At 52.4% G+C, this 24835-nt stretch overlaps 8 protein-coding genes across 8 annotated transcripts; 5 read left to right on the top strand and 3 right to left on the bottom strand.

Moving 5' to 3' along the window:
* Positions 1-806: 806 nt before the first annotated feature.
* QC762_0111470 (uncharacterized protein) lies at positions 807-2034 on the top strand (the record flags this gene model as incomplete). Its single annotated transcript, XM_062884319.1, has 5 exons — positions 807-938; positions 1019-1089; positions 1170-1599; positions 1654-1689; positions 1744-2034. The coding sequence occupies 5 exons, from the start codon at positions 807-809 to the stop codon at positions 2032-2034; spliced, it is 960 nt and encodes a 319-aa protein (XP_062739555.1).
* Positions 2035-3512: 1478 nt separating this feature from the next.
* ADI1_3 (1,2-dihydroxy-3-keto-5-methylthiopentene dioxygenase) lies at positions 3513-4635 on the top strand. Its single transcript, XM_062893717.1, has 2 exons — positions 3513-4382; positions 4456-4635. Exons 1-2 carry the CDS (start codon positions 3981-3983, stop codon positions 4573-4575), a joined length of 522 nt encoding a protein of 173 aa, XP_062739554.1. The 5' UTR covers positions 3513-3980; the 3' UTR covers positions 4576-4635.
* Positions 4636-4746: 111 nt separating this feature from the next.
* Positions 4747-6632, bottom strand: QC762_708700 (uncharacterized protein). The gene is made up of 3 exons (XM_062893716.1): positions 5691-6632; positions 5159-5627; positions 4747-5103 (listed from the first exon to the last, which is right to left on the bottom strand). The coding sequence occupies exons 1-3, from the start codon at positions 5868-5870 to the stop codon at positions 4994-4996; spliced, it is 759 nt and encodes a 252-aa protein (XP_062739553.1). The 5' UTR covers positions 5871-6632; the 3' UTR covers positions 4747-4993.
* Positions 6633-6911: 279 nt separating this feature from the next.
* On the top strand, positions 6912-8809 carry CSE4 (centromeric DNA-binding histone H3-like protein cse4). The gene is made up of 3 exons (XM_062893715.1): positions 6912-7431; positions 7488-7612; positions 7701-8809. Exons 1-3 carry the CDS (start codon positions 7362-7364, stop codon positions 7920-7922), a joined length of 417 nt encoding a protein of 138 aa, XP_062739552.1. The 5' UTR covers positions 6912-7361; the 3' UTR covers positions 7923-8809.
* Positions 8528-13156, bottom strand: QC762_708680 (uncharacterized protein). Its single transcript, XM_062893714.1, has 3 exons — positions 10733-13156; positions 8733-10245; positions 8528-8637 (listed from the first exon to the last, which is right to left on the bottom strand). Exons 1-2 carry the CDS (start codon positions 10865-10867, stop codon positions 9028-9030), a joined length of 1353 nt encoding a protein of 450 aa, XP_062739551.1. The 5' UTR covers positions 10868-13156; the 3' UTR covers positions 8528-8637; positions 8733-9027.
* A 65-nt stretch (positions 13157-13221) lies between these two features.
* QC762_708670 (uncharacterized protein) lies at positions 13222-15326 on the top strand. The gene is made up of 2 exons (XM_062893713.1): positions 13222-14437; positions 14497-15326. The coding sequence occupies exons 1-2, from the start codon at positions 14396-14398 to the stop codon at positions 15250-15252; spliced, it is 798 nt and encodes a 265-aa protein (XP_062739550.1). The 5' UTR covers positions 13222-14395; the 3' UTR covers positions 15253-15326.
* A 761-nt stretch (positions 15327-16087) lies between these two features.
* QC762_708660 (uncharacterized protein) lies at positions 16088-17956 on the bottom strand (the record flags this gene model as incomplete). The annotated part of the gene is made up of 1 exon (XM_062893712.1): positions 16088-17956. The coding sequence occupies one exon, from the start codon at positions 17954-17956 to the stop codon at positions 16088-16090; it is 1869 nt and encodes a 622-aa protein (XP_062739549.1).
* Positions 17957-19124: 1168 nt separating this feature from the next.
* On the top strand, positions 19125-23458 carry CTR9 (protein required for normal CLN1 and CLN2 G1 cyclin expression). The gene is made up of 2 exons (XM_062893711.1): positions 19125-22118; positions 22175-23458. The coding sequence occupies exons 1-2, from the start codon at positions 19509-19511 to the stop codon at positions 23387-23389; spliced, it is 3825 nt and encodes a 1274-aa protein (XP_062739548.1). The 5' UTR covers positions 19125-19508; the 3' UTR covers positions 23390-23458.
* The last annotated feature ends 1377 nt before the right edge of the window (positions 23459-24835 follow it).

Genomic DNA, 24835 nt, shown 5'->3' with positions numbered 1-24835 from the left:
TCTGCTGTCCTGCTGCGATACCCTGCTCGGCTCAAGTACTAATATATCTGCTGCTGTTGCTGATATCTTTGCTGCTGCCAATATAGCTACTCTGCTGGTTTTGCAATTTGCTCTGATGTTACCAACGTATCTTTCAGGTTGCCCTGCTTGCCTAAGGCACTGCTCTAGTTCTTGCCGTGACAGTCATCCGGTGATACTGCTGTTGATGGCCTAGAATGTTGTTGACGACCTAGAAAGCTGTTGCTGTTGCTTCCACTAAGATATTTTCCACCACTACCCTGTTGCTGCCACTACTTTTCTACCTAGTACGTGACTCCTCTTCTAATACCACTCACTCTCTTCTACTCTTGCCAATGTGCCCCTGCCACTAGTCTACTGCTGCCACTGCCTATTGCTGCGAGGACAAAGAAAACACCATGAATCCCCTGACCTCTTCAATATCTTATCGATAGGAGAGGCCCCACAGGAGCTATGACCATGCCCGTTGATTTACGCAGGGTCACCCTTCCAAAAATAAATCCTCCCCCACGAACGGTCCCCTTGGCACCTCCCTCCACCATCCCCACCTGTCAAACCGCACTGGGTTAGCCTCAACCGCCAACCATGGCTCCCATGACAACCGCGGACCCTTCGATCGACCACTCTTTGAATCCGTCTTGAAGAGACGCTTCTTTTTCACGGAGTCATTTGTAATCTATCGATTCTCCGCCAACTTCAAGGGCGATAATCGCGGACTGTTCGACTATGGTCCCCCAGGATGCGCCCTCCAGGCCAACATCGTCGATGCTTGGCGGAAACATTTCGTCATGGAGGAGAATATGCTCGAGTTGGACTGCACGGTGATTACCCCGGAGTTGGTCCTCAAGACGAGCGGACATGTGGACAAGTTTGCGGATTGGATGTGCAAGGAGAGGTTTGTCATTGCCCGACCTATCTTTGTGAGAATTTGAGCTAATTTTTCCGCCGTTTAATAGGGGATTACCTGCGTGCGGATCATTTGGCTGAGAATGTGCTGAAGGCGCGGATTGAGCGTGACACCAAAAAGCTGACCAAAAACTCCGCCAAATTGGACGGGGGCCCTGCCGCGGAGTATGAGAATATTCTTGCGCAGGTGAGCTTTTTTCTGTGGAAATTTCGATTTCTCCGTGTGTCGGTTGCGCTGATCGTAGTGCCTACGATTTGACTGTCCACTTGGCCTACACTGGGTCCCCTTTGATCGTCAAGGAGGCTCTCTCAGAGCCAGTTAAGGTGGAGGGGTGGCAGGCTACCCTTGACAAGAAGCTCATCGGCCCGCGGTTCAAGAAGGATGCCAAGGTCATCCAGAGTACAGTGGAAGCTCTAGATCAGCCTACTCTGGAGCGTCTGGCTTCAGAGATTGCGGAGAAGGGTATTGTGTCTATCGACACTCCGGCGCTTGGTGATGGACGGACATCTGTGGAGTTGTCGAAGGAACTCTTGACCATCGCCAAGGTTACCCGCGTCCAGAACACACGGGTGTACACCCCCAACGTTATTGAGCCGTCGTTTGGCATTGGGAGAATCCTCTATTGTGTGTTGAAACAGACGTATTGGCATAGGCCTGGTGATGAGGCCCGCGCAGTAAGTGGAAGGTATCGTCATCCATTGGCATTTCTTTACTGATGTTTTGATTAGTTCTTGTCTCTTCCCTTTGGTGTAGCCCCCAACAAGGTTCTCATCGTCCCCCTCTTCGCCCAGCCTTAGTTCACGCCCCTCGTGCACAAGTTATCCGCCCGCCTTCGTTCTCTGGGGATTTCCAACAATGCGGACTCGTCGAGTGCCTCTATTGGCAAGAGATATGCCCGGGATGACGAATTGGGCACGCCCCTCGGTATCACGATCGACTTTGACACCGTGAAGGATGGGTCGGTAAGATTGAGGGACAGGGACTCGACGTCTCAAGTCAGGGCTTCGGAGGACGGGGTCGTTCAGGCTATCAAGAATATGGTGAACGGCATGGAGACTTGGGAGGAGGTTTCGAAGAGGCTGCCGGCATTTGTTGGTCAGGCGGAGTAGACAACTCTTGGGGAATGTCTTGAGGGGCGGGTCAAAGTGGTAGACTGGGTGGCGTAAGCCTCCAAATAGCATTGAATTTGAGATCTACAATACAGTGACTCTTCAAATGTGCATGCATATCTCTTTGTGATAGGCATGTATTAACGGATCTTCCAAAACAAATCATCTCTCAAAATCCAGCTACTTACCTACCTACTTACCTACTTACCTATCTACCTACTTACCTACCTACCTACTTACCTACCTACCTACTTACCTACCTACCTACTTACCTACCTACCTACTTACCTACCTACCTACTTACCTACCTACCTACTTACCTACCTACCTACTTACCTACCGGTCTAAGCAGGATTCGACCCAAATCATAGAATAAATAGTCATGTAAGTGCAGGTTGAACACTACACCTCTGCCATATGTCCATATCTCTGCCTATCCTCCATGCAAAATGCTGTACCGCAGCCAGATTGATTGGCTGGAATGAATGTTAGAGCGCTCGCGAGCGCTGCTTAGCCAGTGTCTTTTGCGCTTGCGCCCGCGGCCAGACTCACGCCTGCTTAGGTCGAGGCCATCTCACGGGTCTGCGAGTTTGGGAAGTTGTCGAGGAGTCCCATGATGTCTTGGATCTGGCGACGAATATCGCGAACGCAGCCAATATGATGTGCTGTACATCACCGGGGCGGAAGTTGGGCGAGGGCTGAAATGATGCTCGGAACAGCCCAGTCGCCGGTCTTTGGAGCTGCTGGGAAGACTTTTTGGGGATGTATTGCATGGGTGTTACCTGATGCCATGCCCGTTTTGGGCAGTTAACCAGTTGCTGGGATGGTTCAAGAAAGCGAGCGAATCTTGGGCGCCTGGTGGTGTACTTGTGCGGCCGTGAGGACGTCATTTATCTGGATACGCTGATACAAACGTAGGCGTCTTATGTCTTGCGAATACGTCTCGAGCTTTGATTCGTACTTATCACGATGTACGCAATCTGTTATTAACTGTGTATCTATTAAGCTAGGGAGACGGTGTGTTGCGGGTTGGGATGGTCTTTTCGAAGCTGCTAAGATGTCTTTGGAGAGCTGATGTTCTGTCCTAAAGATATAATGAATGATATAGGTAGCCAAAAGATATTCAATTACTTTTGAGCACATAGTAAGTATGTTTATAGCCTCTTTGCAATCCCAGCTTGTTGGCCATGCTCCGGGGCCAATGCATTGGTTGAAGATGTCTAGAAACTATCGGGATACGGGTATCTGAGATCTAATTGCTGGGCCATTCATTATACGAGACTTCGTGATCTCGGAGCAGCAAGAGCAGTCATCGTCTTCTCATCGGCCTCCAACAAAAGATACGCAACCTCTTTTAGACATCGTAATGAACACTCGACCCGCACGCAGTAAGCCACGACTTACCTATACAGCAGCATGACACCAGTTTACCTTTTTTTCCTCATAACCCCTGACTTGTGCATCACTACCCCTATTCACCAAAAACCAGGGTTGTGTATGCAGCACACCCACAACCCTTACCCACGTCATCCCGTAACAATACGCTATCAAAACGGTAACAGTTCCGATTGCGCAATTGCGGGACATTTTTGACGACGTCACGCACATCCTCCGATCTTGTCACGCAAAAAGATGTGTGGTTCATCTGGTCTGTTTGACATGCCACTTCTGGCATAATCTGCCCGATATCTTATAGAAAATTTGCCGTGCGTGCTGCGTGAGGTGTGCCTTTTGAAGGCGCAAGTGTTCGTTGTATTTCTGGAAAAAGGCAGCGCCCGCCCCTCATCACCAAAATAATTTATAACCCCACCATCCCCCTGCCCTTTCCATCATCAATTCCACCCATTTCTCACCTCACCTCTCACCTCTCAGCTCTCACATTCACAACTCCAAATCTCACACCCCAAACCTCAGTCTCACACCATTATACTCAAAAGTAGCCCAAAATGAAAGCCTACATCTACGACGACCTCCCCGGCGACCAACGCCTCCCCCACAACTCAGGCACCCCCATCTCCCCCTCGGAGCTCCTCTCCCTCGGCGTCCTGTACCACCACATCCCCTCCCTCTCCGACGTCGACGCCCTCGCCGCCGAGCGCGGGTACAAGAACCGCGACGAGATCACCGTCTCCCCCGAGGCCATGGGCGACATCTACGAGACCAAAGTCAGGTCCTTCTTCGACGAGCACCTCCACGAAGACGAAGAGATCCGGTACGTCAAGGACGGCAAGGGGTACTTTGACGTCAGGGACAAGGACGAGAGGTGGGTGAGGATCTTCCTCGAGAAGAACGATCTGATCATCCTGCCGGCGGGGATTTACCACAGGTTTACTACTGATGATGATAATGTAAGTTTCACTGACTACTGGAAATGGCGGTTGGTGGTGGTGAGGGAGTGATGGCTAACGGGAAAAATAATAGTACATCAAGGCTTTGAGATTGTTCAAGGACGAGCCCAAGTGGACGCCTCTGAACAGGACTGAGGGGTTGGATGAGAACGCTTATCGCAAGGAGTATGTTCAGCAGTTCTTGGCTGCTTGAGCATGATGATGTTATGGAACTGGGGAAGCAAAGCAAGCAAGCAAGTTAGCAAGCTAGTGAGAATTGATCATTCTTGGCCTGGTCTATACACTTTCGGTGCTCCTCACAAAACGCCCGTCGCTCGGGTTTCGTACCCGATCCATACGGATCAGATTGGTAGAACTGGTGAAAGACGCATTTGATAGCAACGCTCGAATAATATTTCATTATATCAGCGCTACTTGCTTCCAGACTGTGGATTCGTCAGGTTCCAACCTGTTGTCCCGATGCCGTAACCTCCAACGCCATAAAATGTCCCATGCTAAGCATCTGTGGCCAGTTTCAAACATGCTGGTAAAGAACTAGACGCAAAGAAACCGACCACCGCTATGTACTGTCATGCAAATACAACCCTTCCCCCAAATCCTTCTTGTCAATCTCATCGCATATCTGGCGCCGGCACCTCCGGACCAGCCCCAGCAACAGCAAACTCGTTATCCACGCCATTAGCAGTCTCGTCGTTGGTCTCTTCTTCTCTTGGGCGGCCCTCTGTGGCCAATGTCAGCACTGCTCATCTCTCAGCCCCCAAATCAAGAAAACCTACCAATCAACCTCCTCCACCACATCGGCGGATCCAACGGCTTGCTCCCATTATGCAGCGGTGGGTACACGTCATTAAAAAAGTACCAAATATGCCCAATCACCACCCCCAAAATCTCATCCTTCGGGATCAAGCCGTGCAACACATAACTCACGGCAATCAACACCCAAGGCAGATACGGCGCCCTAAACACCAGCACCCCCAGAAAGCTCATCAGCGTGTCCGGGTTCCTTCTCGACCAGATGTACACCAGCGTCGACGAGAGCGGGTGTCCGAGAAAGGGCATCCCTATAAAAGGTGATAGTAACAGCAAACTGCTCATCGCGTAAAACAGCAGCCAGCTAAAGTGCGCCGGTGATCGGCCGGAGGACTCTTCGAGGAGGCGGGAGTAACGCTGTTGGAAATAGACGTGGAAGAGGAGGTCCATGGAGAAGGGGCCAAAGTAGAGGAAGGTTGTGAGGAGGCGCCAGTACTTTTGAGGGGTGAAAAGGTTAGCGATACATCAAGTGGGAAAGGGGAGGGAGAAAGTACTGACTTGAGCTTTTACGAATACCGCTCTGTAGCTGTAGAAGAGCTGGAAGGGTGTTAAGAGGTGACATTGCACCAGGCCGGCGCATAACACTGTTGCTGTTGTCCACCATCTTGTGCATACAGGCATTTCCCAGAACCACGCCTCGAGTGGGAAGCGCCCGTTGTTGTCCATGAGTCCGTCCATTGTGCGCAGCCTGTATGCCTACTGCGATCGAAATGGAAAATAGGTGCGGTTAGGGTTGACGACGCCAGTGATGCGCAAGTCCAGAATCCGGGGAAAGTGGGGCGGGCGCTCGCTCGTAGGGGTTGATGCAATTGCCACTTTTGTAGTGGTAGTTCCCGTGCTTCTAGCTGGTGGATATAGCTCGGCGGATTTATGATTTGGTCTCGTTCAGTGTAAGTCTTCAAAGGGTGTCTTGTTGGCTTTGAAATCAAGCGTAAATGGGATTGCGTTCAAAAAGCCATTGCTGTAGAACAATTTGTGCCTCTGAGGAAGATAGCGCAATCTGTCGCAGTAAGTGTGTGTTGGCAGGTGAGCGAAAAGGATTGATTAATTCTCAAGATGTTGAGGTGGCCTTTTAGGAAACGAAGCTTCTTGGTTGCTCATCAAGCATCAGGACACAAGACCGCGGGACAATCAGCAACAGCGGCGTGTCGTTTATCTCGGACCCTTGTCGGGAAGCTGAGCCGCTGCTGCGGCGGGGTCCACAATGACACTCACTGCTGCCAGCTTGCCGTTTCACTATCTGCATATTTCTTTGTCTACGAAGGCTTGGGCCACAAGTCTTTGAACTCCCGCGTTAGCAGCAGTTTTGCCAAGAAGGGCCAAGACAGTGCGATAAGCAGTTCACACTTCAAAAGCATCAATTATACCTAAGTATAAATGCACTAGAAAGTCACTCTATAACAGTTTGAAGTATTGATATATACAAAAGGTTCTTTTGAACGCATTACATCTATTTTTCATAATGTCTTTTTAGGTGGTTAAAGAGATGCGGGAATTAGGAAATACGAGGGTTAGGGTTGTGAGCCGTAAGTGTGGAAGATGAGCACTGTGATCTTTAAACCCCTGCTAACGTGGGAGTCCAAAGACTTATGGTCCCAGCCTTCGTATCGAGCTCAACCCTAACCCGCAGCTGTCAAATGCCTTGTGGCTGGTTTGACAGCAACGCACAAGCCACACATTGTTCTCCCCTTCTTCGAGAGAGAAACAGAGCTCCCCACATCTCCCCAGCCACCCCATTTAACCCCCTGTCAACCGTAGCGCGTTCCGTCGCGACAGCTCCATTTTCTGCTCGCGTCGAGGGGAGAGCAATCTTTCTTCTTTTCCCCCATTAAACACCTAGCCAACCTCCCGGATTTGTACATACTCTCTCTCCTTGCATTCCTGTGACACCCTCCTTTCTGCTCTATCCGTCAACAACCACCATTGCCCACCCACCCCCTTCCTGCAGGTTACGCATAATACATCTACAACACCCAATCGCCGGTTCCTTCCTCCGCCCTCTTTTTGCATCGCGCAAACTCAATTCTCGGAGCCAATCCTCTCGTCGCGCAAAACCATCTCCAGCTTGAATCGCAAAGAGCCATTCGCTAGCTTTTGCGCAAAACCAACCGACTCGCGGCCTTCCCGTCGGGTTTAATCGTTAATACCCTCCCACCGAAAAAGAAAAAAATGCCACCTCAACAAGCCGGCCGTCGCCCCAGTCGCCCTTCAGGAGCAGGAAGGCAATCCAATGTTCAGCGTATGTTTTCCCTCCTCCTCCTCCTCCCCCATTGCCCTATACTAACCCCCCTAAAGCAGGCGATCCAGTCCCCCAAGGCCGCAAGCGCCGCTATCGCCCAGGCACCCTCGCCCTGAAGGAAATTCGCAGATATCAATCAAACACCGATCTCCTCCTGCTCAAGCTTCCATTTGCGCGATTGGTACGTATATATATATATATATATATATCCGAGGAACAATCAAGGGAGAAGAAGAAGAAGAGTATCGTTTTGACACCAAAAAACAAAGGTCCGCGAAATAGCCATCACCTGCCGCCCCATGAACGACGAACTCCGCTGGCAATCCCAAGCCATCCAAGCCCTCCAAGAAGCCTCCGAGGCTTTCCTTGTCCACCTCTTTGAAGACACCAACCTCCTCGCCATCCACGCCAAGCGGGTAACCATTATGCAAAAGGACCTGCAGCTTGCGAGGAGGATAAGAGGTATTTGGGGCGGGGCGGGGTGGGTGTAAATCATCAGTCTTCTGTTACGATATTCTATTTTGGTGATTTCAAACTTTCGATTATCGGCCGGTGCTGGAGTGAGCTGGGTTGAGTTTGAGAAAAGGGGGAGTTAGCCCACCACCATCCTTTGGGGGACCCAGACTTCTCTCAGACTATCCTGGATTGCGGATTTCACCCAAGCTCCCGGACGACTTTGCGGTTCTTTTTTGGGCTGCATACCATCGCTTTTTTTCTTTGGACGACCGCATACCCGATACTTACTTGCTCTGTCATTTTTTGAGCATTTCCCGTCAACTCAAAGCCACCCAGTTTTCGGGTAGGTAACCCTTTAGCAGCACACAGGGAGAAATGATCATGCGCATAAGGGTTTGCAGCTGGACGAAAGAGCAAAATGATGGTCACATCTTGTTCACGGAAACTGTTTTCGTGTCTCGTGGGGGAAGAGCTGTGCAAGAAGGAAGGTGGAATGAAGGGGTTATTATATCTGGAGACGGATATGCTGCTTGCAACAAAACACCCGAGCCAAGGGTAACGTCGTTCTTTGGAGTTTTTGGTTTGCTTGTCAGAGTTGCATTTTTCATCATGTTTTCCCCACGACTATATAGGGAAACCAGCGAGAGAGAGAAGAGAAAGCGTGTGCGATACCACTAGGTGTATTCTATCATGTGGCGGCGTCTTGGGACCTGGTCTCTGGTCGGTTGGGCTGGCTGGCTGGCTGGCTGGCTGGTTGTCGGGTAGAATTAGCAAGAAGACAGGTTACGGCCTCTTCTGTTTTGTTGTCTTTGTAAGAGGAGAGGGGTATAATATCAGTCACGCACAAATTCAACCAAAAAAATACCCCGTCTCAAAGTTGGTCGTCAAATCGTCTAGATATATTATGCAAATAAGGAGGGAGCCCATCCCTCCAAATGTGTACGCATCACATCTATGTGCGACCTTCCTACTCCGTCCACCACCACCACGCCACGACGGGTGCACAAAATACGGCAGGTAGGCAGGTAGAATGTCACACCCCGCCCTTCTTCCTCTTCTAACTTTTAAAACTTGTCGTGTATATCGTAAATCATTACTTTTTTTCTCTCATGTACCACCACATCTGCCCCCAGACCATCATCAACCAGCAGCGCCCTTCCCCTTCCCACCTCCCGTCCCGTCCTTCTCATACGCCTCCCTCATCTTGGCCATCCCCAACAGCAGCTCCTCCCTCTCCCTCTCCAGCTTCTCCCTCTCCTTCTCCAACGACCGTATATACCTCGTCGACATGTCCAACACCTGCGCTTTACTCAACCTCCTCTCCCCCAAGTCCAACCCGGCCCCCCCTTGACCACCACCAGCCTGTCCGACATCCGAATCCGCCCCCGAAGCAGTCGTGGTCGGCGAGCGCATCGATTCAGGGAGCGTGTTCATCAATATCTCAAACTGCATGTTCAGCCTGTTCCGATACTGCTTCTCAACCAGATTGTGCGAGTTCCTAGACTTGCGCTCCTGAGGGGTTTCCTCGGTACGAGTTTGCATATTCTTCGACGTTCTCGAGGCGCTGCGTAGCTTCGTCTTTGCAGCGGTGGTGGTGCTGTTACCGGCACCAGACTTAGGTGCTGCAGTAACCGGTGATGCGCCGCTCTGCTCGGCGTACTGTTTCGCCCGCTTTCCACCACCGCCTGGGCTGCTGGTTCCCATCTCCATGCTGTCGGTTCTAGACGGCGGTTGCGGTGGCAACTGCCAGTTTTCCACCGACGCACCCCCATACATCCCCATGCTCGACTCATCAATTCCAGATCCCGTCGGGCTGGCAACCATCTCGTAGCTCTGCATCACAGGTGACATGAGCGAGCTCGGCGATGCTGTACCGAGGCTCATGGTGCCATCGTCAACGGCGGCTGGCCACGGCTGAAAGTCAAAGCCTGGCTGTTGCGGAGGAGGAAGAGGAGCGGTGGGCGATACATAATCGCCCATGTACGGATCGGTCACATTCGGCTGTGATGCATACCCAATCACCCCAGCGGTGGTGGAAAGCGAGTGTGCCGCAATCGAGACCGGAACATTAGGAGAGACGGCATCAGTCGTATAAGGTGATAGTCGCCAGTCAACCAGAGTCGCAGCAGGTGGAAAAGCCGGCTGGCTGGTATTCAGGGGGTAGACGTTGGGGTGCTCTCGTGACCGGACACGTGCCGTAGAAAGGGTGGTGCTACCGGCCGTTGCGAAGGAATAGTCTGGTTGGCCAAACGCTGAGGAGCTAGCGGCCGATGGCGTGTTTGTGGGGTGATACTCCGGGCCAAGCCGGGCTAGGCCCCCGGCTCCGAACGTTGAGTGATAGCCGCCGGCAACTAGGTGCTACAAAAAGTCAGCGCATTCTTGCATTCAGAGCCAAAAAAATGAGGCCATCGTCAGGCACATTCAGCACGCCACGCCGCATGCTATCATTTCCCGCCCCGCCCCTACCTCAGGAGGGTCTAGACCCCAATGGCATAAGAAGCTCCTGATGGCGCATTGTCCTCCCTTCGCCCCCTTTTTCTCTGAACCCTTCCAACCGGTTCGCTGTTGATCACGCACATGCTTGTGCCAAGTATCGTCAATCAAGCTGTCTGTCTTTCTTCGGGGCATTTTTCTGACTTGTCATCTTCTCCATTTCCCCCTTTTGTTCTCCAAAGGCGGGTTTTCAGTTCCTGGCGGACCACCCCATCACCATATATCCTCATGCTCCCCGTTTCGTCAATCCACTACCCCTTGTCTGCACACCAAGAATGGGCGGAGCAATGGCATCTGGCTCCTGCCAGGGACGGCCAACTCCACTGAACGGGCAAGGAAATTTCAGCCGTACCTCGGGGTTACCAGGGGTGTAATCGATGAAGAAGGCTTCGCTATTATGTTGTATCATGCCCTGGTTTGTCGGTGCATGTAGATGATTCCGTTGGGGCTTGTTTTGAGTGAATCTGGGATCTCGATGGGAACTCATTTCAGCAAACCCCAGTCCAGTGCCTGCTGTGTTATATATGTTTCTTTGGCCGCGTCTCAAGCTGGATTGCTCCCCAGAGCCGTCTACAAAGCTGTCGCCGAAGTATCGGATGCACCGAGTAGCTGTCTTTCGCAGGCTTTGTCCCGTGTGCCGGGCAATTCTCCTATTCCTGCCCTAGTAGGCGAGAGTGTCAACTGCTTTCAGACTTGTGGCATGAATGCTGCAGGCTCCGATGCTACTGAGACCTGTAGCTTGGGAAACAAGGTCTCCCAAGAGCCAACCGGTGAACAGCTTCCGCCACTCCGGGTGGTATCATGCGGGAAGCGGCCGAGGGACCGAGTATTGGATCCCGCTGTCGTATGGAGGAAATCAGCGGCTGACCAGGCGCTGTGGGTGTCCCGCGCTGTCGCCCAAAGTTCAGGACAAGGGAGGCTTCAATGAATCCCGCACCAAGCCGCTAGGTGTTTGGATGGCACAGAGAGTGTGCTGCCTGCCCGTGTGGAATGGCCGGGGTGCTTGATCGAGAGGTGGTGCTCATCAACGGAAAGCCGATGCATGGGAGGGCTGATCGGGTGTCTCCTTTTGATGCTGTTGGGTCCAGCGGTAGTATTATATACCGCGCAGTCCAGCGACCGAGATGGTTCCGCACAGCCAGCCCCAGGCACAGCGCCTCTTTCCTATTGTGTTCCTGGTACATGGACATTGCTTCCTCGTCCTTGACAGGGGGTGTCGGCATGAGCTACTGCACCAAGATGCTTAGATTCCGCTTGAGGGGGCCACACCCATAGGCGAGCACAGCTGGAATAGGTTGTGAGCAGAGCCGTCGACTTGCAGGGCATTCCGTACCTCCCTGGCTCTGTGATCCAAGGCTGCAACTGGTCGGCGACATCTGCAAAATGAGGTAACGAAACCCCAGAGAGGTCCCTGAGCCCTTGGCACATCTCGAGGCAAGTCACATCTGGCATACCTGTCACCTGCTGTGCCGCTCCTGCTGAGTAGCCGCCCCATTCAACATGTCGATCTTTGCATGTGCTGCATGACGGTCAAGCTCGCTAGTCCCTTTCGATATGTTCTCGGGGCGGTGTTTCTCTTTTTGTCCCCCAATCCCCAACCTCGAGCCGGAACGGCAGTGGCCCCCTACTCGGCGGCGGTTTCGGCGGCAGAGCCCGCAGACGGGAGGTGACAATGGCTAGCCAGACTGGCCTTAGTTCGAGTATGACAGACTGCAATGTAGTCTTGGATTCTACATCACCATTGGCCTAAGCCGCTCCTGGGGAAGTTTATGAGCTCCCTGCCTGGAAAGGCTGCAATTTTCGTTGCTTTTGCATGGCATAGAACCAGTCGGGACGGCCATAATGGCTGCCGGACCTTGATAAACGTGGACTCGCAGCATAGCCAAGCGTCCTGTGCAACGCTGATATGCTCGTTCCTTGGTGGTGGGAAACTTGGAGGAGCCGATCGTGTAGGACTATGGCGATCTCCCGGCCGGTGAAGCTGGTTGGGAGTGGGAAAGTCCTGCTCGTCATTCTCGAACGAGGATGGATCTCTCGGGGATCTTGCGAACACCATCTCTCAACTGTCGGCTTAGTGCTGCCCACATCCCACATCCGGTGCGCGAATACGGGAAACGACCCCTGCACAAATCCACTCTGGATAAGACGCAGTAGACTGATCCTTCAAACAGGAGTGGAGATTTCACGTTTGTGGAGTGGGCAAGCACACGGGTTGCGCTGCGGTACAAATCGATGCCATTATTGATCTCGACATCATCGAGGATAAGGTGCAGGTGCATTGACTTGAGACATCATGAGATTGACAGCTGCGAACATGCTGTTGTGATTGCCAAAGAGCGAAATTCCAGAACCGCATAGACCGCATCAGCCTTGCCACAACTGGATCAAAGACTTGGCGAATAGAGGCTCAATGTATGGGGGAATCCAATTGTGAGGTGAATCATCAAAAAGAAGTGTCTAGAGGGTTCAATGTTATAGATACTGTCACTATTGAATAAAAAACCGGTGATGGTGGTCAACTGAGGACCCTTGAAAGGTAAAAGGGTGAGTGTCAGGAGACTGGCTGACGTCTACCTCGGCCAGGCGGCTCGGCTGTCACCACCAGCTCACACTGGGATTGGAGGCCACAAAATGCAAAATACATCTGAATACGGAGCAGGTAGCCGATAGTTCATCAAGATGGAAAGAAGCGGCTTAGAGCCCTCGGTCAAAGGGCAGATGATGATGAATGACAATTAGATGATTGCTGGTGTCGAATGATTCCGTGATTTTCCATGTGTTGTTTGACTAAGAAGGAGAACATTCCGGTTCTCCGTTTGAGCCAAAGATGGGAAAGACACGGTGAAGCTCCTTCCAGCCATCTCTAGTCTTGTCTGCCTCCTGCCAGTTAGTCTTCTAGGTTGGGGCAAGCAGACCAGTCAATAGAAGGGGCGAACCGCTACGGATCACGGGCGGGCTCAGCCGACGGCGAACAGACAGTTCGAGTGATACAACCCCTGAGCCCTTGAACCCTTGAACCGAGCCAAAGCATCTTCGCCTTGAGCAACACATTTTGGTCATGGAGGCATTCCTGTGCCAGCTAAATCAATTCGAGAAGGCCATCTTCCTTCGCCAGATATCCCTCTCAGAGGACGACCGACCTGATCTCGATTACCCCCGACCGGATATGTTTATAGCTCCCTCACGAACACCGACCGCCGTTCTCGACATTCCAAATTCCCGACAACCGACCACCCAACGACCCCGCTGGTTCCACTCGAACGAGAAGCCTTTGGGGGATCATGACCGACCATCCGTTCTTCGTGTCCGTCACGTTGCCCACGCGTATACTCCCTTGCATATGTCTTCAATATCGTTACCTTGTTGATATCTCGTATGCCTTGTGTGTCCAAGGGATCGCCGAAAGAACATAGCCACTCGACCGAAACATGGAGGGAACCAGAGCTTTGTGTTTTGTGTTCCAGAGGCCAACTGAAGACACAAGAAAGGAACTGTGTTCACTTGTGGTGGTACCAGTAGAAATGATACCAGGACCTAGAACCAGGTGTTCGCTCAATCAAAACTGTCTTGAAGTTGTGTCTTTGGAGGTCTTCGCGTCTGCTAATTTGTCCCAGACTTATTGCGGCCGAGACCTTTTTTTCTTCGAAGATGTTCCTGCATACTACCACCTCCATGTTCAACCTACATCCTATTTGTTGTGATACAACAGTCTGTGACCGAGGCTCTAAAGTTCTTATACACCGTGGCTACACAGAGACATCATGGAGCATACCGTCAGCAAGACAAAGTAACCACACACGTCGAAACTGCTTAAATACTCTGCCTCGAGCCCCAAGCCGTGACATGGCCGTCATAGGAGATATCACCGGTTCACTCGTTATATACCCACAGCCATGGAAATTCTCCCGTTAATTTTTGTCTTCGCTGCCTTTGGCCATACAGCTGCCCTTGAAAGTGAAAATCAACCTCGTCTTGAATCCCGTACTGTTATTGCTACCAATACATCGACAGCAGCATGCCTGTATACTTTGAGCAGGACTGTCACACCCGCAGAGACGTAAGCACCTCCCCAAATACCTGGTTCATATCTTCAATAGCTAACAAGCCCATAGTGAGATTGTCACGGTGACTGCCACCACGACAATTATCAGTTCGATCCCAACGCCCGAGAAGCCATCGCCTCCTGAACCCCGAGCCCGCTACCCGTTCCAACCATACCACCCACTTCCCCCTCGAGCCCTAATCAACTCCTCCGCCTCCATCACCACGTCGATCGCATCTACAAAGTCCGCTACCACACTCTCCAGTACCACTTCTGCCACAACCAGCCCACCGTCGTCCAAGACCGCCAGCCCACCCTCATCCATCACCACAACCAGTACCTTATCGACCCTCTCCTCCATCTCCCGAACGCTAACCACTCTTCCATCAACCTCCAAAACCTGTCCCGTGACAACGATCATCGTCACTGCCCCTCCCGTAACCACCACCTCTACATCCACATTCACTATTACCAGCACAATCCCCTTCGATAACTCCACCACCCCTTGCTCCGGCCAAATATGTGGCGCCTACACTCCGTTCCCCTGTGGCGGAAGTCCCCTAGGCTCCTGCCTTTGCGGAATCGACTCCAATGGAAAGTCGTTTTGTTTCCTGAACGATCACTGCAGCGCAGAAAAGGACTGCACTAAAAACAGTGAGTGCGACTCTGGGCACAAGTGTGTGATTGGAAGCTGTTGCACAGGTGGGAAGTGTGTCAAGGAGATGAGGGATAAGTGTATCAACCCGCAGGCACCAGAGATTATCTTTGGGTTGAGGGCCGAGATGAGGAAGGCGAAGTGTAGTAATGCTACTCCGGGAGAGTGTAAGTGAGAGTATGAAGAGACAGAACGAAAGGTTATCAGACCTCTTTGCTGTAATGTTAGAAAGAGACGAAATCACAAGCATCGAACATTGATGTGATTTTCATGATGTGATTCCTTTATAGGAGCCTATTAAACCTAGAGGAATGTTGGTTCTGGAGTATTGGAGTGTCTCTCCTTCCACCCAGCTCTCAGGCTTTAATGCCTAGAAATCATAGTGTACTGGTAAGTTAAAAAATTACCTGCCCTGAGAACACTCTCACCATCCAGTCCCCAATGACCCCAGGACTTTGTCGCACCCCCAAAAAACAAAGAACCACTGTTAACCTGTTGTAGTAATAACAACAATAAAGAAATCCTCACATGAAACACCCCCTTGTCCTTTTGGCCTTCTGCAGTGCTGGCCATGAATTGCCCCAACCATCAACGCCCAAAAACGACCAACCAGCCCCCATGATATCATCCAAATCACCATCTCCAATGCCTAATGCCCAATGCCCGCAAAAACGCCATTTTGTCGTCCTACACCCAAGTCTGCCTTTCAGAGATGTCCATAAAACGAGGTTAAAAATCTGAGAAAAAGAGGCCATCACCCCTCATGCCTTCACTGAAAATTGATTTTTGTTCCTCGCTGTGCATCCTTGATAGATTGCTGGTGGATTGTGTGGTGTATTTTTATTGTACAGAACGCTAGGTATATATACCTATACCGCAAATTTGAAACCCCTGATAAAATAAATAGCTCCTGAAACTGTAACAGGCGCCTCCCTAGGCATGAAAAAAAAAAGAAAGAATGGGTATCACCGAGAAAGAAAAATGCGTGTCGGCGGTGGAAGAGACGGAGACTAGTACCGCTCCCCCCTCATCTCCATCCGAAAAGCCCGTAACCTTCCCAAAAGATTGTTCCTGCTCCTGTGATTCTCCCTCGAATGGTGGACACCGTCTCTCTCGCGGGGCTGGGTTCTGCGGCGGGGAGGAGGCGTGCATGTCCTCTCGTCAGACGAGTCAGGAGATATGTTTCTGTGGCGAGTCCTAGGGGAATGTTCACGAGATCGGCCTCTGTATCGACGCAAAGATGCGCCGCCTTCGCGAGACTGCTCCCTGCGTTGACGAGTAGGTGACCTCTCACTACGCCTCCGAGCCCGCTCCAAAGATCCTTCACGAGTCCGTTCACAAGAGCGATCTCTATACCGACGTTCAGGAGACCGCTCCCCAGATCTTTTTCTGTTCCCCTTCGGCGCAGGTGTCATCTCCCGTCTTCTCCCCCTCTCCCTCCCACCGCCGCTCTCCCTCCTCGGCTCAGCAAACGTCACTCTCTGCACCTCCGGACTGGGAAACTGAATATCCTCACTTGGCGGGCCTCTCCTCCTCCTCCCCCTCCTTCTCTCCCTCCTCCCCTGAAACCTACCCCCATCCTCCTCATCATCAGCATCGCTCTCATTCCCCCTCTTCGGGTCCCCAGATCTCTTCAAGCTCCTCTGTCTCCTCCTCTCAGGACTATACTCCTCCAAGTGAGGATCCCTGCCAAAATCAGACACCTCAGAGGGCGGTATCCCATCGTGGACCCTCATGCTAGTCCCGACAGAGGTTAGACTAAGCTCAGAGGGGTGGATCCCCTCGCTGTCAGAGTCGAGATTGTGACTTGGCGATTGGTTGCAGTATCCAATCCGGGGATACGGACAGGGGGAGTGCTGCCGTGGAGAGGGAGAGCGATCGATTAGTCGGATTGACGACTGGTGTCGAAGACGGTTGATATCAGGTTCTTCCATGGGTGGGAGGCGCAAGGAGGAGAGCTCAGGTTGGAGGGTGGAAATGGCTGACTCCGAGATTGATCTTGCGTGACCGGGGGTGGGGCGTTTGTGGTGGAAGAAGGGAAACCAAGATCTGCGGCGGTTCTCAGCTGGTCGGCTGGGTGCACTTGGTTGTGATGGGCCGGTTGGGTTGTTATCGGTGGCCTGAGGTCCATTTCCCTGATTTGGTGGTGGAACAGGCCCGTTCGGAGGTATGCCCATGCCTTTGGGGAAAGGGGGTAATGGGCCTGGACCGTATTGATATGGAAAGGGGTAGGGTTGGAAGGGAACTGGCTGTCCTACAGCAGACGAGAAACGAATTTCGTTCGCACGACCACTGTTCGAAAAGCTGAGCGGGTAAGCAGGAGGGTGAATAAATACTAGCGTTGGACCGGCGGTCCATAGCATAGGCGCAGGGCCTGGAGGAGGTGGTATGACCGGAGGCTGGTGGTTCCCGCCTACAGTCTTCACCATCTCAATATGCCCTGACGATGGGCATTGGGGACTGGCACTGCTTTCTGACTCCCCAGGCTGGCGATCCCTCTCCTCCCTGATGCTTTCCAGAGAAATTGGGCGAGACTGCGACCGACGGTGAATAGAACCCGAGAATCTGTGGCCTTGGCGATAAATAGACCCAGACATTCTGCGACTTTCAGGACGTCCAGATGGGGTGCCAGGGCGGGAGAGGCGAGGCAAAGACGCTAGGCCGGTGATCATACTCCATCGCCGTGAGGAGGCAGTCTCAGGCTGGCCAAGTTTGCGCCACATATACCACCCCAGACCAAAAGAGAATATGATCACCAGAACTACCCCAACCTGGCCACCTTCACTGAGGCAATCCCACCCATAGCAGTGGGGGTCGACATCTCGGCGAGTGGTTGAGTACCTGGGGACCTGGCTGGTCAGGTATATTATAGGAGCCATCTTGTTAACTGATTTCCTTGATTGTTGATGCTGGGGATACCCCACAAAATGGTGATTAAGGAGAAAAACTGTTGTTAAGATAGATAAGTAGCAGCTCGGTGGGTGAAGTTTCAAAGGCCTTGGTTCACACCAGACAGACCAAGGTCGCTTAGAACAAAGTAATGAGTGAATGAGCTGGTTGTTGTCGTTTGCCCTGTCTTGGCGAGTGATCGAGTCCTTGACAGGTGATTGATTGTGAACGACTGATGGAACAAGAAAATGAACGGGTGTTCCGATCAACGTAAATTGGGGTGCAGCGGCGGCTGGCGCTGATTAACAGGAGAGGTCCATCGTGATGTCGCTTTTGTCAGAGTTGTGTTTCCGGCTTTGTGTACAGGATGGAGAGTCAGAGGCTGCGCGGTGAGAAGAGGGATGGAGACTGAATAGGTCGGCGAAAGCAGGGAAAAGAGGCAGCCTTGCACATTCGATTCACTCTGGTTCTTTCTGCACCTGGCGGAGCTGCCATTCACTGGTGACCTGCCCTCCACGTGGGTCGGGGACTCGGTGGAGAGGGAGGGGAGTGAGAACATGTCTGGCATTTTATCGGCCGAAGGAAATCTTTGACTTGCTCCGTCTCTCTTTGGCCCGGGAGATAGCAGCGGTACATATCGGACGGGAGGGGTTCCATCGATTCCTCACTTCAAAACAATGTTGAGAGCGCTCATTGGCAGGATTGAGGAGCAAGGCAGTGCTGCTGCAGATTGAAGGCTGAAGATATTCACCAGAGTAAGCGAGGCAGCCAGAAGGTAGATAGACTTGATAAGAGTAAGATTAAATTCATCTATGATACGGATGGTAGGAAAAAGTGCAGTCAATATCTGATGAGAGTTAGAACGAGGTCAACAAAGCTAGCACGTGTGGTTGCAAAACAAAGACTTCTTCATCAGACACAGCGCCACAGAGATGTCAAAGATAGTGAATGAGTATAGAAGTCGAAAAAGAAATAAAAAACCCAAATTTAGACCTTTTTCTTGTCCTCGACTTGGAACAGGTGAGGGGGTCGACAATGGTACTTTTGGTGGCAGCCTTGTTGTTCAGGGGTGGTTTTCTCCAAAAGACCCACAGATAGCAGCCAATAGAAATGCCTCGAAAGTGCCGGGATCTGCAGCATCTTAAAATCTTTGCATGGGTCAGCCGCCCCACGCCTTTCAGCCTCATCAACTGCTGCTCGTCTCGTCGTGACGCGACAATCGGCGCTGCCACCGCGAGCTTCCAATTCCATCATCACCCACCTTCAACCAAACCTTGTCGCAACCGACCCTGCGCCGCTCGGATCTTTCCACCATGAGATTTTTCATATTCCAACTTTAATTCGACCCATCGTAAGCCAGTTGATGATATTTTCTACAACCAATCGATGCAAAACCCAACACCCAACTAGCCCGTCGATTTTATCAACCAAACGCGCCGCCGATTCGAGGCCATCAACAATCGACCCGCAGCACCTCGGCTTCTGTCATTCGAAGTCCACCAGTGAACACTCGAGTTCTGCGGCGCCATCACGACAGCCAGAATGGCTTCAACCTACGCCAATGGCTCCCTCAATGGGGCCGCCAACGGACTGGCTACCCATGCCCCTACAAGCAGGCGCTTTGCCGACATCCCTCAAACGATCGATATTCCCGTACAAGACTCGGCCCAAGACCAAGATGAGGACCCCCAGGCTGTCGAAGTAAACCTCGAAGAGCTCGCCGATGACCCGACCGAACTGTGCACCCTTCTCGAGATGGAGCATGCTGCCCGCACCTACTGGATGACGGTGGCTCTTGCCTATGCCAAGCAGAAAAAGGTCGACTTTGCCATTGAGATACTCAGCCGCGGTGTAGTTGCCATGCAGAGCAATCAGCGCGAAAAACTGACAGTTATCACCTGTTTGTGCTGGATGTACCTGTGGAAGAGCAGAGAGGCCCCAAGAGTCGCCCCCGAGGGCACCGACGCGAGGACGAAGGAGTATTACTTGCAGCAGGCCACACAGAGCTTGAACGACGCTTCGAGACTCAACCCCGCTTTCCCACCGCTGTTCTTGGCCCGCGGTGTTCTTCTTCTGCTCAAGGCCTCCCTTCAAAGTCCCAGTCAGGACCCCAACGGTGTCGACGTCCAGAAGAGCGAACATGTGCGCAATGCGCTCAAGTCATTCGAGGAGGCCATCAGGGTGTCGCACGGGAAGAACATGCTGGCCTCGATGGGCAAGGCGCGGGCGCTTTTCTCGCTGGCCAAGTATCAGGAATCACTGGCCGCCTACCAAGATGTCTTGGCCAAGATGCCAGACCTCGTTGACCCAGACCCGCGCATTGGTGTTGGGTGCTGTCTTTGGCAGCTAGGCTACAAGGATGATGCGAAGGGAGCTTGGGAGAGATCACTGGAGATCAGCCCAGATTCCAAGATTGCCAAGATCTTGCTTGGCCTTTACTACCTCGATGCGAGTAGCCAAGTACCAACCAACAGCCCAGAGTTCCTCCGATATTACAAGAAAGCCATGACCGAGTACACCCAAGACTCATTCAAGCGCGACAAGAATCTCCCCTTGACGTGCGCCACTTTCGCCGGTTACTTCCTCGCCCGGAAGCAGTTCCCCAATGTCGACTCCCTTGCTCACAAAGCTATTCAGTACACCGATGTCAACGCTATTGCTAGCGACGGTTGGTACCTTCTTGCTCGAAAGGAGCATTATGAGGGGAATCTGGATAAGGCGAGCGACTATTACAGACGTGCTGATGATGCCAGAGGTGGTGTAGAGCGCGGCTACCTGCCAGCCAAGTTTGGCCTCGCCCAGCTTTCCGTGCTCAGAAATGATCTCGGAGAGGCGAAGTTGCGTCTGGAAAAGATGATTCAACAGTCCAAGAACCTGGAGGCTATGATTCTTCTCGGCACTCTGTATGCCGAGGAGGTATTTGCTAACCAAACAGCGGCCATCAAGGAAGACAAGACTGCCGAGACCAAGAAGGCGCTCACCTACCTCGAGGCGGTCCGGACCGCATGGAAAGACCCCAAGAAGGGCATGCTCCCGGATGCCGCTGTGTTGCTCAATTTGGCGAGGTTGTACGAGACTGAGTTCCCAGATCGTGCCCTACAGTGCCTCCAGCAGGTTGAGCAGTTAGAGATTGATCAGGTGCCAAAGTCCGAGTATCCCGCCGACGCAGAAGACCAGGCCGTGATCCGGTCAGCAATCCGCAAGCACCTTCCTCCTCAGCTGCTCAATAACATTGGCTGCTTTTATTCTCAGGATGGCAAGCACCAGCTCGCCACCGAGTACTTCCAAGCGGCCCTCGACTCCTGCGCCCGCATCAGTAGCCTGAACGACACTGAGGTGGACACCGATGCTCTTCTTACCACCATCTCTTTCAACCTTGGCAGGAGCTACGAGTATGAAGGGGATGTCGATAAGGCTATCGAAACTTACGAGCGCCTTCTGAGCAGGCACAGCAACTACACGGATGCCCGCGCCAGGCTTGCGTACATCAAGCTTCGCAAGAACCCCAACAAGGAGGGTCCCGATGCCGTTGCGAAGCTCTACCAGGACAACCCGTCGGATCTTGAAGTCCGCGCCCTCTATGGTTGGTTCCTCGGCAAGCTCAGTGCCAAAAAGAGACCCGCCAACATCAACGAGGACCCCGAGCACCGCCACTACAAGCACACGCTACAAAACTACGACAAACACGACCGCTATGCTCTTGTTGGAATGGGCAACTTGCTGTTGGGATCCGCCAGAGAAATGCGCCGCGAGAGCGAACAGGACAGGCAGAAGCGCAGCAGTATGTACAGCCGCGCGGTTGAATTCTTCGACAAGGCCCTGCAGCTCGAGCCTAAGAATGCGTACGCAGCTCAGGGTGTTGCCATCGCGTTGGTTGAGGACAAGAAAGATGCCAAGACTGCGTTGCAGGCGTTCCTCAAGGTGAAAGAGACAGTTCAGGATGCCCACGTCTTCGTCAATCTCGGGCACATTTACACCGAACTTGGGCAGTTTAGCAAAGCGATTGAGAGCTACGAGATTGCGCTTAGCAAGGAGGGCAAGGCGAACGATGCGGGCATCCTGTCCTGCTTGGGAAGGACTTGGTTGAACAAGGCGAGGACGGATAAGAAGTTTATTGAGCATTACAACATGGCGTTGGAGTACGCTCAGAAGGTATGTTTGCTTACCCTTTTTGTTGTCTGTTGACTGGATGCTGACCGCAAAACCAGGCCCTCAAGGTCGCCCCTGAGCAAGCCCACTTCAAGTTCAACGTTGCTTATGTTCAGATCATGCTCGCCGACACCCTCCGGCAATTCGCCTCCCAAGACCGCAACTCCTTCCAGCTCGAGCAAGCAGCTGAGGGTCTGGAACAAGCGATCAAGACGCTCGATGAGATCGCTGCCGGACCTAACCCCCCCTATCCCAAGCACGATATTGAGCAGAGAGCCAACATGGCGCGCAACACTGTGCGCAACCAGCTCAACCGTGCCCTCCAAGCGCAGAAGGAGTACGAAGCTAAGAACAAGGAAAAGCGCGACGCCGCCATCCAGCAGCGCCAGGCCGAGCTCCGTCGCAAGGAGGAGGAGAGGAGGAAGGCCGAGGAAGCGGAGAGGCTTAGGCAGGAGAAGATCAGGAAGGAGCGTGAGGAGATTGCGGCGAGGGATAGGATTTTGGCGGAGCAGAGGGCGGAGGAAGAGAAGGCCAGGATGGAGGCCGAGTTGACTACTGATAGTGAGACTGGAGAGAAAGTCAAGAGGAAAAAGAGGTCTGGCGGTGGAGGCGGGGAGAGGGCGAGGAGGGAGAGGTCTGGGGAGCCGTCGACGCAGAGGCCCAGAAAGGGGAGGGCGGAGAAGAAGAAAAAGGGGTCGAGGAGGAGGGATGAGACGGGGGATGAGGAGAGCGATGCTGGTGAGGGTGGGGGGAGGGCGCCACCGAAGAAGAGGGTCAGGCTGGCCAGTAGGAAGGAGGCGGAGAAGGGTGGGAAGTATAAGAGTGCGGAGATTGTGGTGGACTCGTCTGATGAGGAAGGGGGGGGTTATAACGGGCAGGAGGATCCGCTTGAGAGGACGGAGAGGAAGATGGACCGGAATTCGAAGCGCTCGTCGAGGTCTGAGGACCGGTCTTCGGGTACTGAGGATGAGGAGGATACTTATAGGAGGGGGGCGAATACTAGGCGGCAGAGGAGTGAGGGGAGTGAGGATGAGGGAGATAGGATGGCGGTTGATCGGGAGAGTAGTCCCCAGATTAGGGATGATGATGAGGAGGAGACGGTTACGAGACGGCAGGCGAAGAGGAGCAGGCGGGCTGGACGGGTGGTGGATAGTGATGAGGAGGAAGAGGATGAGGGCGGTGCTGGTGAGGGAGGGGGTGAGAAGGAGGAGGAGCAGCGTGAGGATAAGGCGGATGTCAACATGGCTGATGCCGGTGATGATGATGAGGAGTGAGCATATTTTGCGCCATGAGTTATTTGCTTGTGTTGGGATAGTAAAATCAAGAGAAAGGGAAAACAGGTGGTGGGGGGGGAGAAGGGCATGTTAGATAAGATAGCGAGACTGTATATTTTTGTGGTAATACATTTCTGTCTTTTAATCTGGCTGAGCAGGAGGTGCAGATGCTAGTTTGAGGAGTTGGTGATGTGTGGCATGGTGTTTGTTTACTTTCGCCTGTCATAAACACCCCTCTTTGTGCCCACTTGACAAACCCTTTTTTACTTTCCGCTGCTTGATCAATGTAATTGTTTACGAGCAATTCAATCTCAAAACGTCAATTCCTTAACGGATGCTTCATCCTATGCAGCAGAAACACCCAACCCAAAGCCCAACGCCTCCATGATATCTCACATCTCAACCACGACCCTTTTCCCCAACTTCTTGGCATGTGTCAAAGCCAACCCAAAAAAGCCAGGGTATGTTATATGTAGGCTGTATGCGCGGTCTAGTCAATAGCAAGCACCGTGCCGAACGTTGCTGCACAATGCTTGCCACAGAAGAGCAATCAAACCTGCAACCTGCAAGCCTCATCCTGCCACTCCCGAAGGACTATTGATTCCACGCTTTTGAGTACAACTATACGACGAATATGTATCCGGCCCGTGGTCGCCCACTTACCGTAGGCCGTAACGAGATCTCAGTGGTAGATTCCAGTCGCCAGCTCATTGTGAAGCGTGCGCGAAGAGACCACAACGTCACGGACAGTGCGAGGAATGATAAGAGTGTACAGAACAAGGTCCTGAAGAAAAAGCAACACGCCATGAGCTGGCATTTGCAGCTTGAAAGCATGCTGACGGGACCATAACAAGATGCGAGTCTGAACTGCAGCTGTTATTCGGCGACAGAGAGGAAAGACGTCGATGTCTCGCTGATGTCAATGTCGACAAAATACCAACGAGCCCTCGGCACACACAACACTCATACAAGACATACATAACCCCATCGTTCTAACCAGATTCCATCAAGAAGAAAAATGCATCTTGGTAAAAAAGCAAAATCTAAACAGAAACAGGAAAGTGCACGCGATATAGGTCCGCCCTTGCACCGACCGGTGAGATGAAAGGTGAGGTGAACACTACTACTCCCCCGAGCCGGACCCCGAGAGACCAAGACAGGAGATGATACCGACGAACCGGCCGAGACACAACAAACACAGTACAATACCCATATTTCATTGTTGTGACAGTAAAGAACCAACCCATACCACGATCCCTTCCAGATGACTCGGTCAATCTGTTTGCTTGATCATCGTAGCTTTCTTGCTCACGGCTCGCCACCACCACCATCACCACCACCACCATCACCACCACCGTTGCTTCCTTCCGCTTTCACTTCTCCTCGCAGGAAACGACAGGGAACATGGCAGCAACTACCCATCAACTAAGGCAGGCAAGATGATCC

The sequence above is a fragment of the Podospora pseudocomata genome, chromosome 7 (assembly GCF_035222375.1).
Source record: "Podospora pseudocomata strain CBS 415.72m chromosome 7, whole genome shotgun sequence".
In the NCBI taxonomy this organism is placed as follows: domain Eukaryota; kingdom Fungi; phylum Ascomycota; class Sordariomycetes; order Sordariales; family Podosporaceae; genus Podospora; species Podospora pseudocomata.
Note: the sequence above shows the minus strand (reverse complement) of the source record. Positions and strands in the feature narration are given on the sequence as shown.

What these genes read in the sequence shown, in the direction of transcription:
- QC762_708700 (XM_062893716.1), bottom strand. Translation starts at nt 5,870, where the DNA reads ATGGACGGACTCATGGACAACAACGGGCGCTTCCCACTCGAGGCGTGG. An exon ending in CGGTATTCGTAAAAGCTCAA is followed by an intron (nt 5,628 to 5,690) that starts GTCAGTACTTTC and finishes ACCCCTCAAAAG; the next exon opens with TACTGGCGCCTCCTCACAAC. An exon ending in GTGGTGGAGGAGGTTGATTG is followed by an intron (nt 5,104 to 5,158) that starts GTAGGTTTTCTT and finishes CATTGGCCACAG; the next exon opens with AGGGCCGCCCAAGAGAAGAA.
- CTR9 (XM_062893711.1), top strand. Translation starts at nt 19,509, where the DNA reads ATGGCTTCAACCTACGCCAATGGCTCCCTCAATGGGGCCGCCAACGGA. An exon ending in CGTTGGAGTACGCTCAGAAG is followed by an intron (nt 22,119 to 22,174) that starts GTATGTTTGCTT and finishes CCGCAAAACCAG; the next exon opens with GCCCTCAAGGTCGCCCCTGA.
- ADI1_3 (XM_062893717.1), top strand. Translation starts at nt 3,981, where the DNA reads ATGAAAGCCTACATCTACGACGACCTCCCCGGCGACCAACGCCTCCCC. An exon ending in TTACTACTGATGATGATAAT is followed by an intron (nt 4,383 to 4,455) that starts GTAAGTTTCACT and finishes GAAAAATAATAG; the next exon opens with TACATCAAGGCTTTGAGATT.
- CSE4 (XM_062893715.1), top strand. Translation starts at nt 7,362, where the DNA reads ATGCCACCTCAACAAGCCGGCCGTCGCCCCAGTCGCCCTTCAGGAGCA. An exon ending in AAGGCAATCCAATGTTCAGC is followed by an intron (nt 7,432 to 7,487) that starts GTATGTTTTCCC and finishes ACCCCCCTAAAG; the next exon opens with CAGGCGATCCAGTCCCCCAA. An exon ending in AGCTTCCATTTGCGCGATTG is followed by an intron (nt 7,613 to 7,700) that starts GTACGTATATAT and finishes CAAAAAACAAAG; the next exon opens with GTCCGCGAAATAGCCATCAC.
- QC762_708670 (XM_062893713.1), top strand. Translation starts at nt 14,396, where the DNA reads ATGCCTGTATACTTTGAGCAGGACTGTCACACCCGCAGAGAC. An exon ending in ACTGTCACACCCGCAGAGAC is followed by an intron (nt 14,438 to 14,496) that starts GTAAGCACCTCC and finishes GCCCATAGTGAG; the next exon opens with ATTGTCACGGTGACTGCCAC.
- QC762_708680 (XM_062893714.1), bottom strand. Translation starts at nt 10,867, where the DNA reads ATGAGTTCCCATCGAGATCCCAGATTCACTCAAAACAAGCCCCAACGG. An exon ending in ACACCCCTGGTAACCCCGAG is followed by an intron (nt 10,246 to 10,732) that starts GTACGGCTGAAA and finishes GACTTTTTGTAG; the next exon opens with CACCTAGTTGCCGGCGGCTA.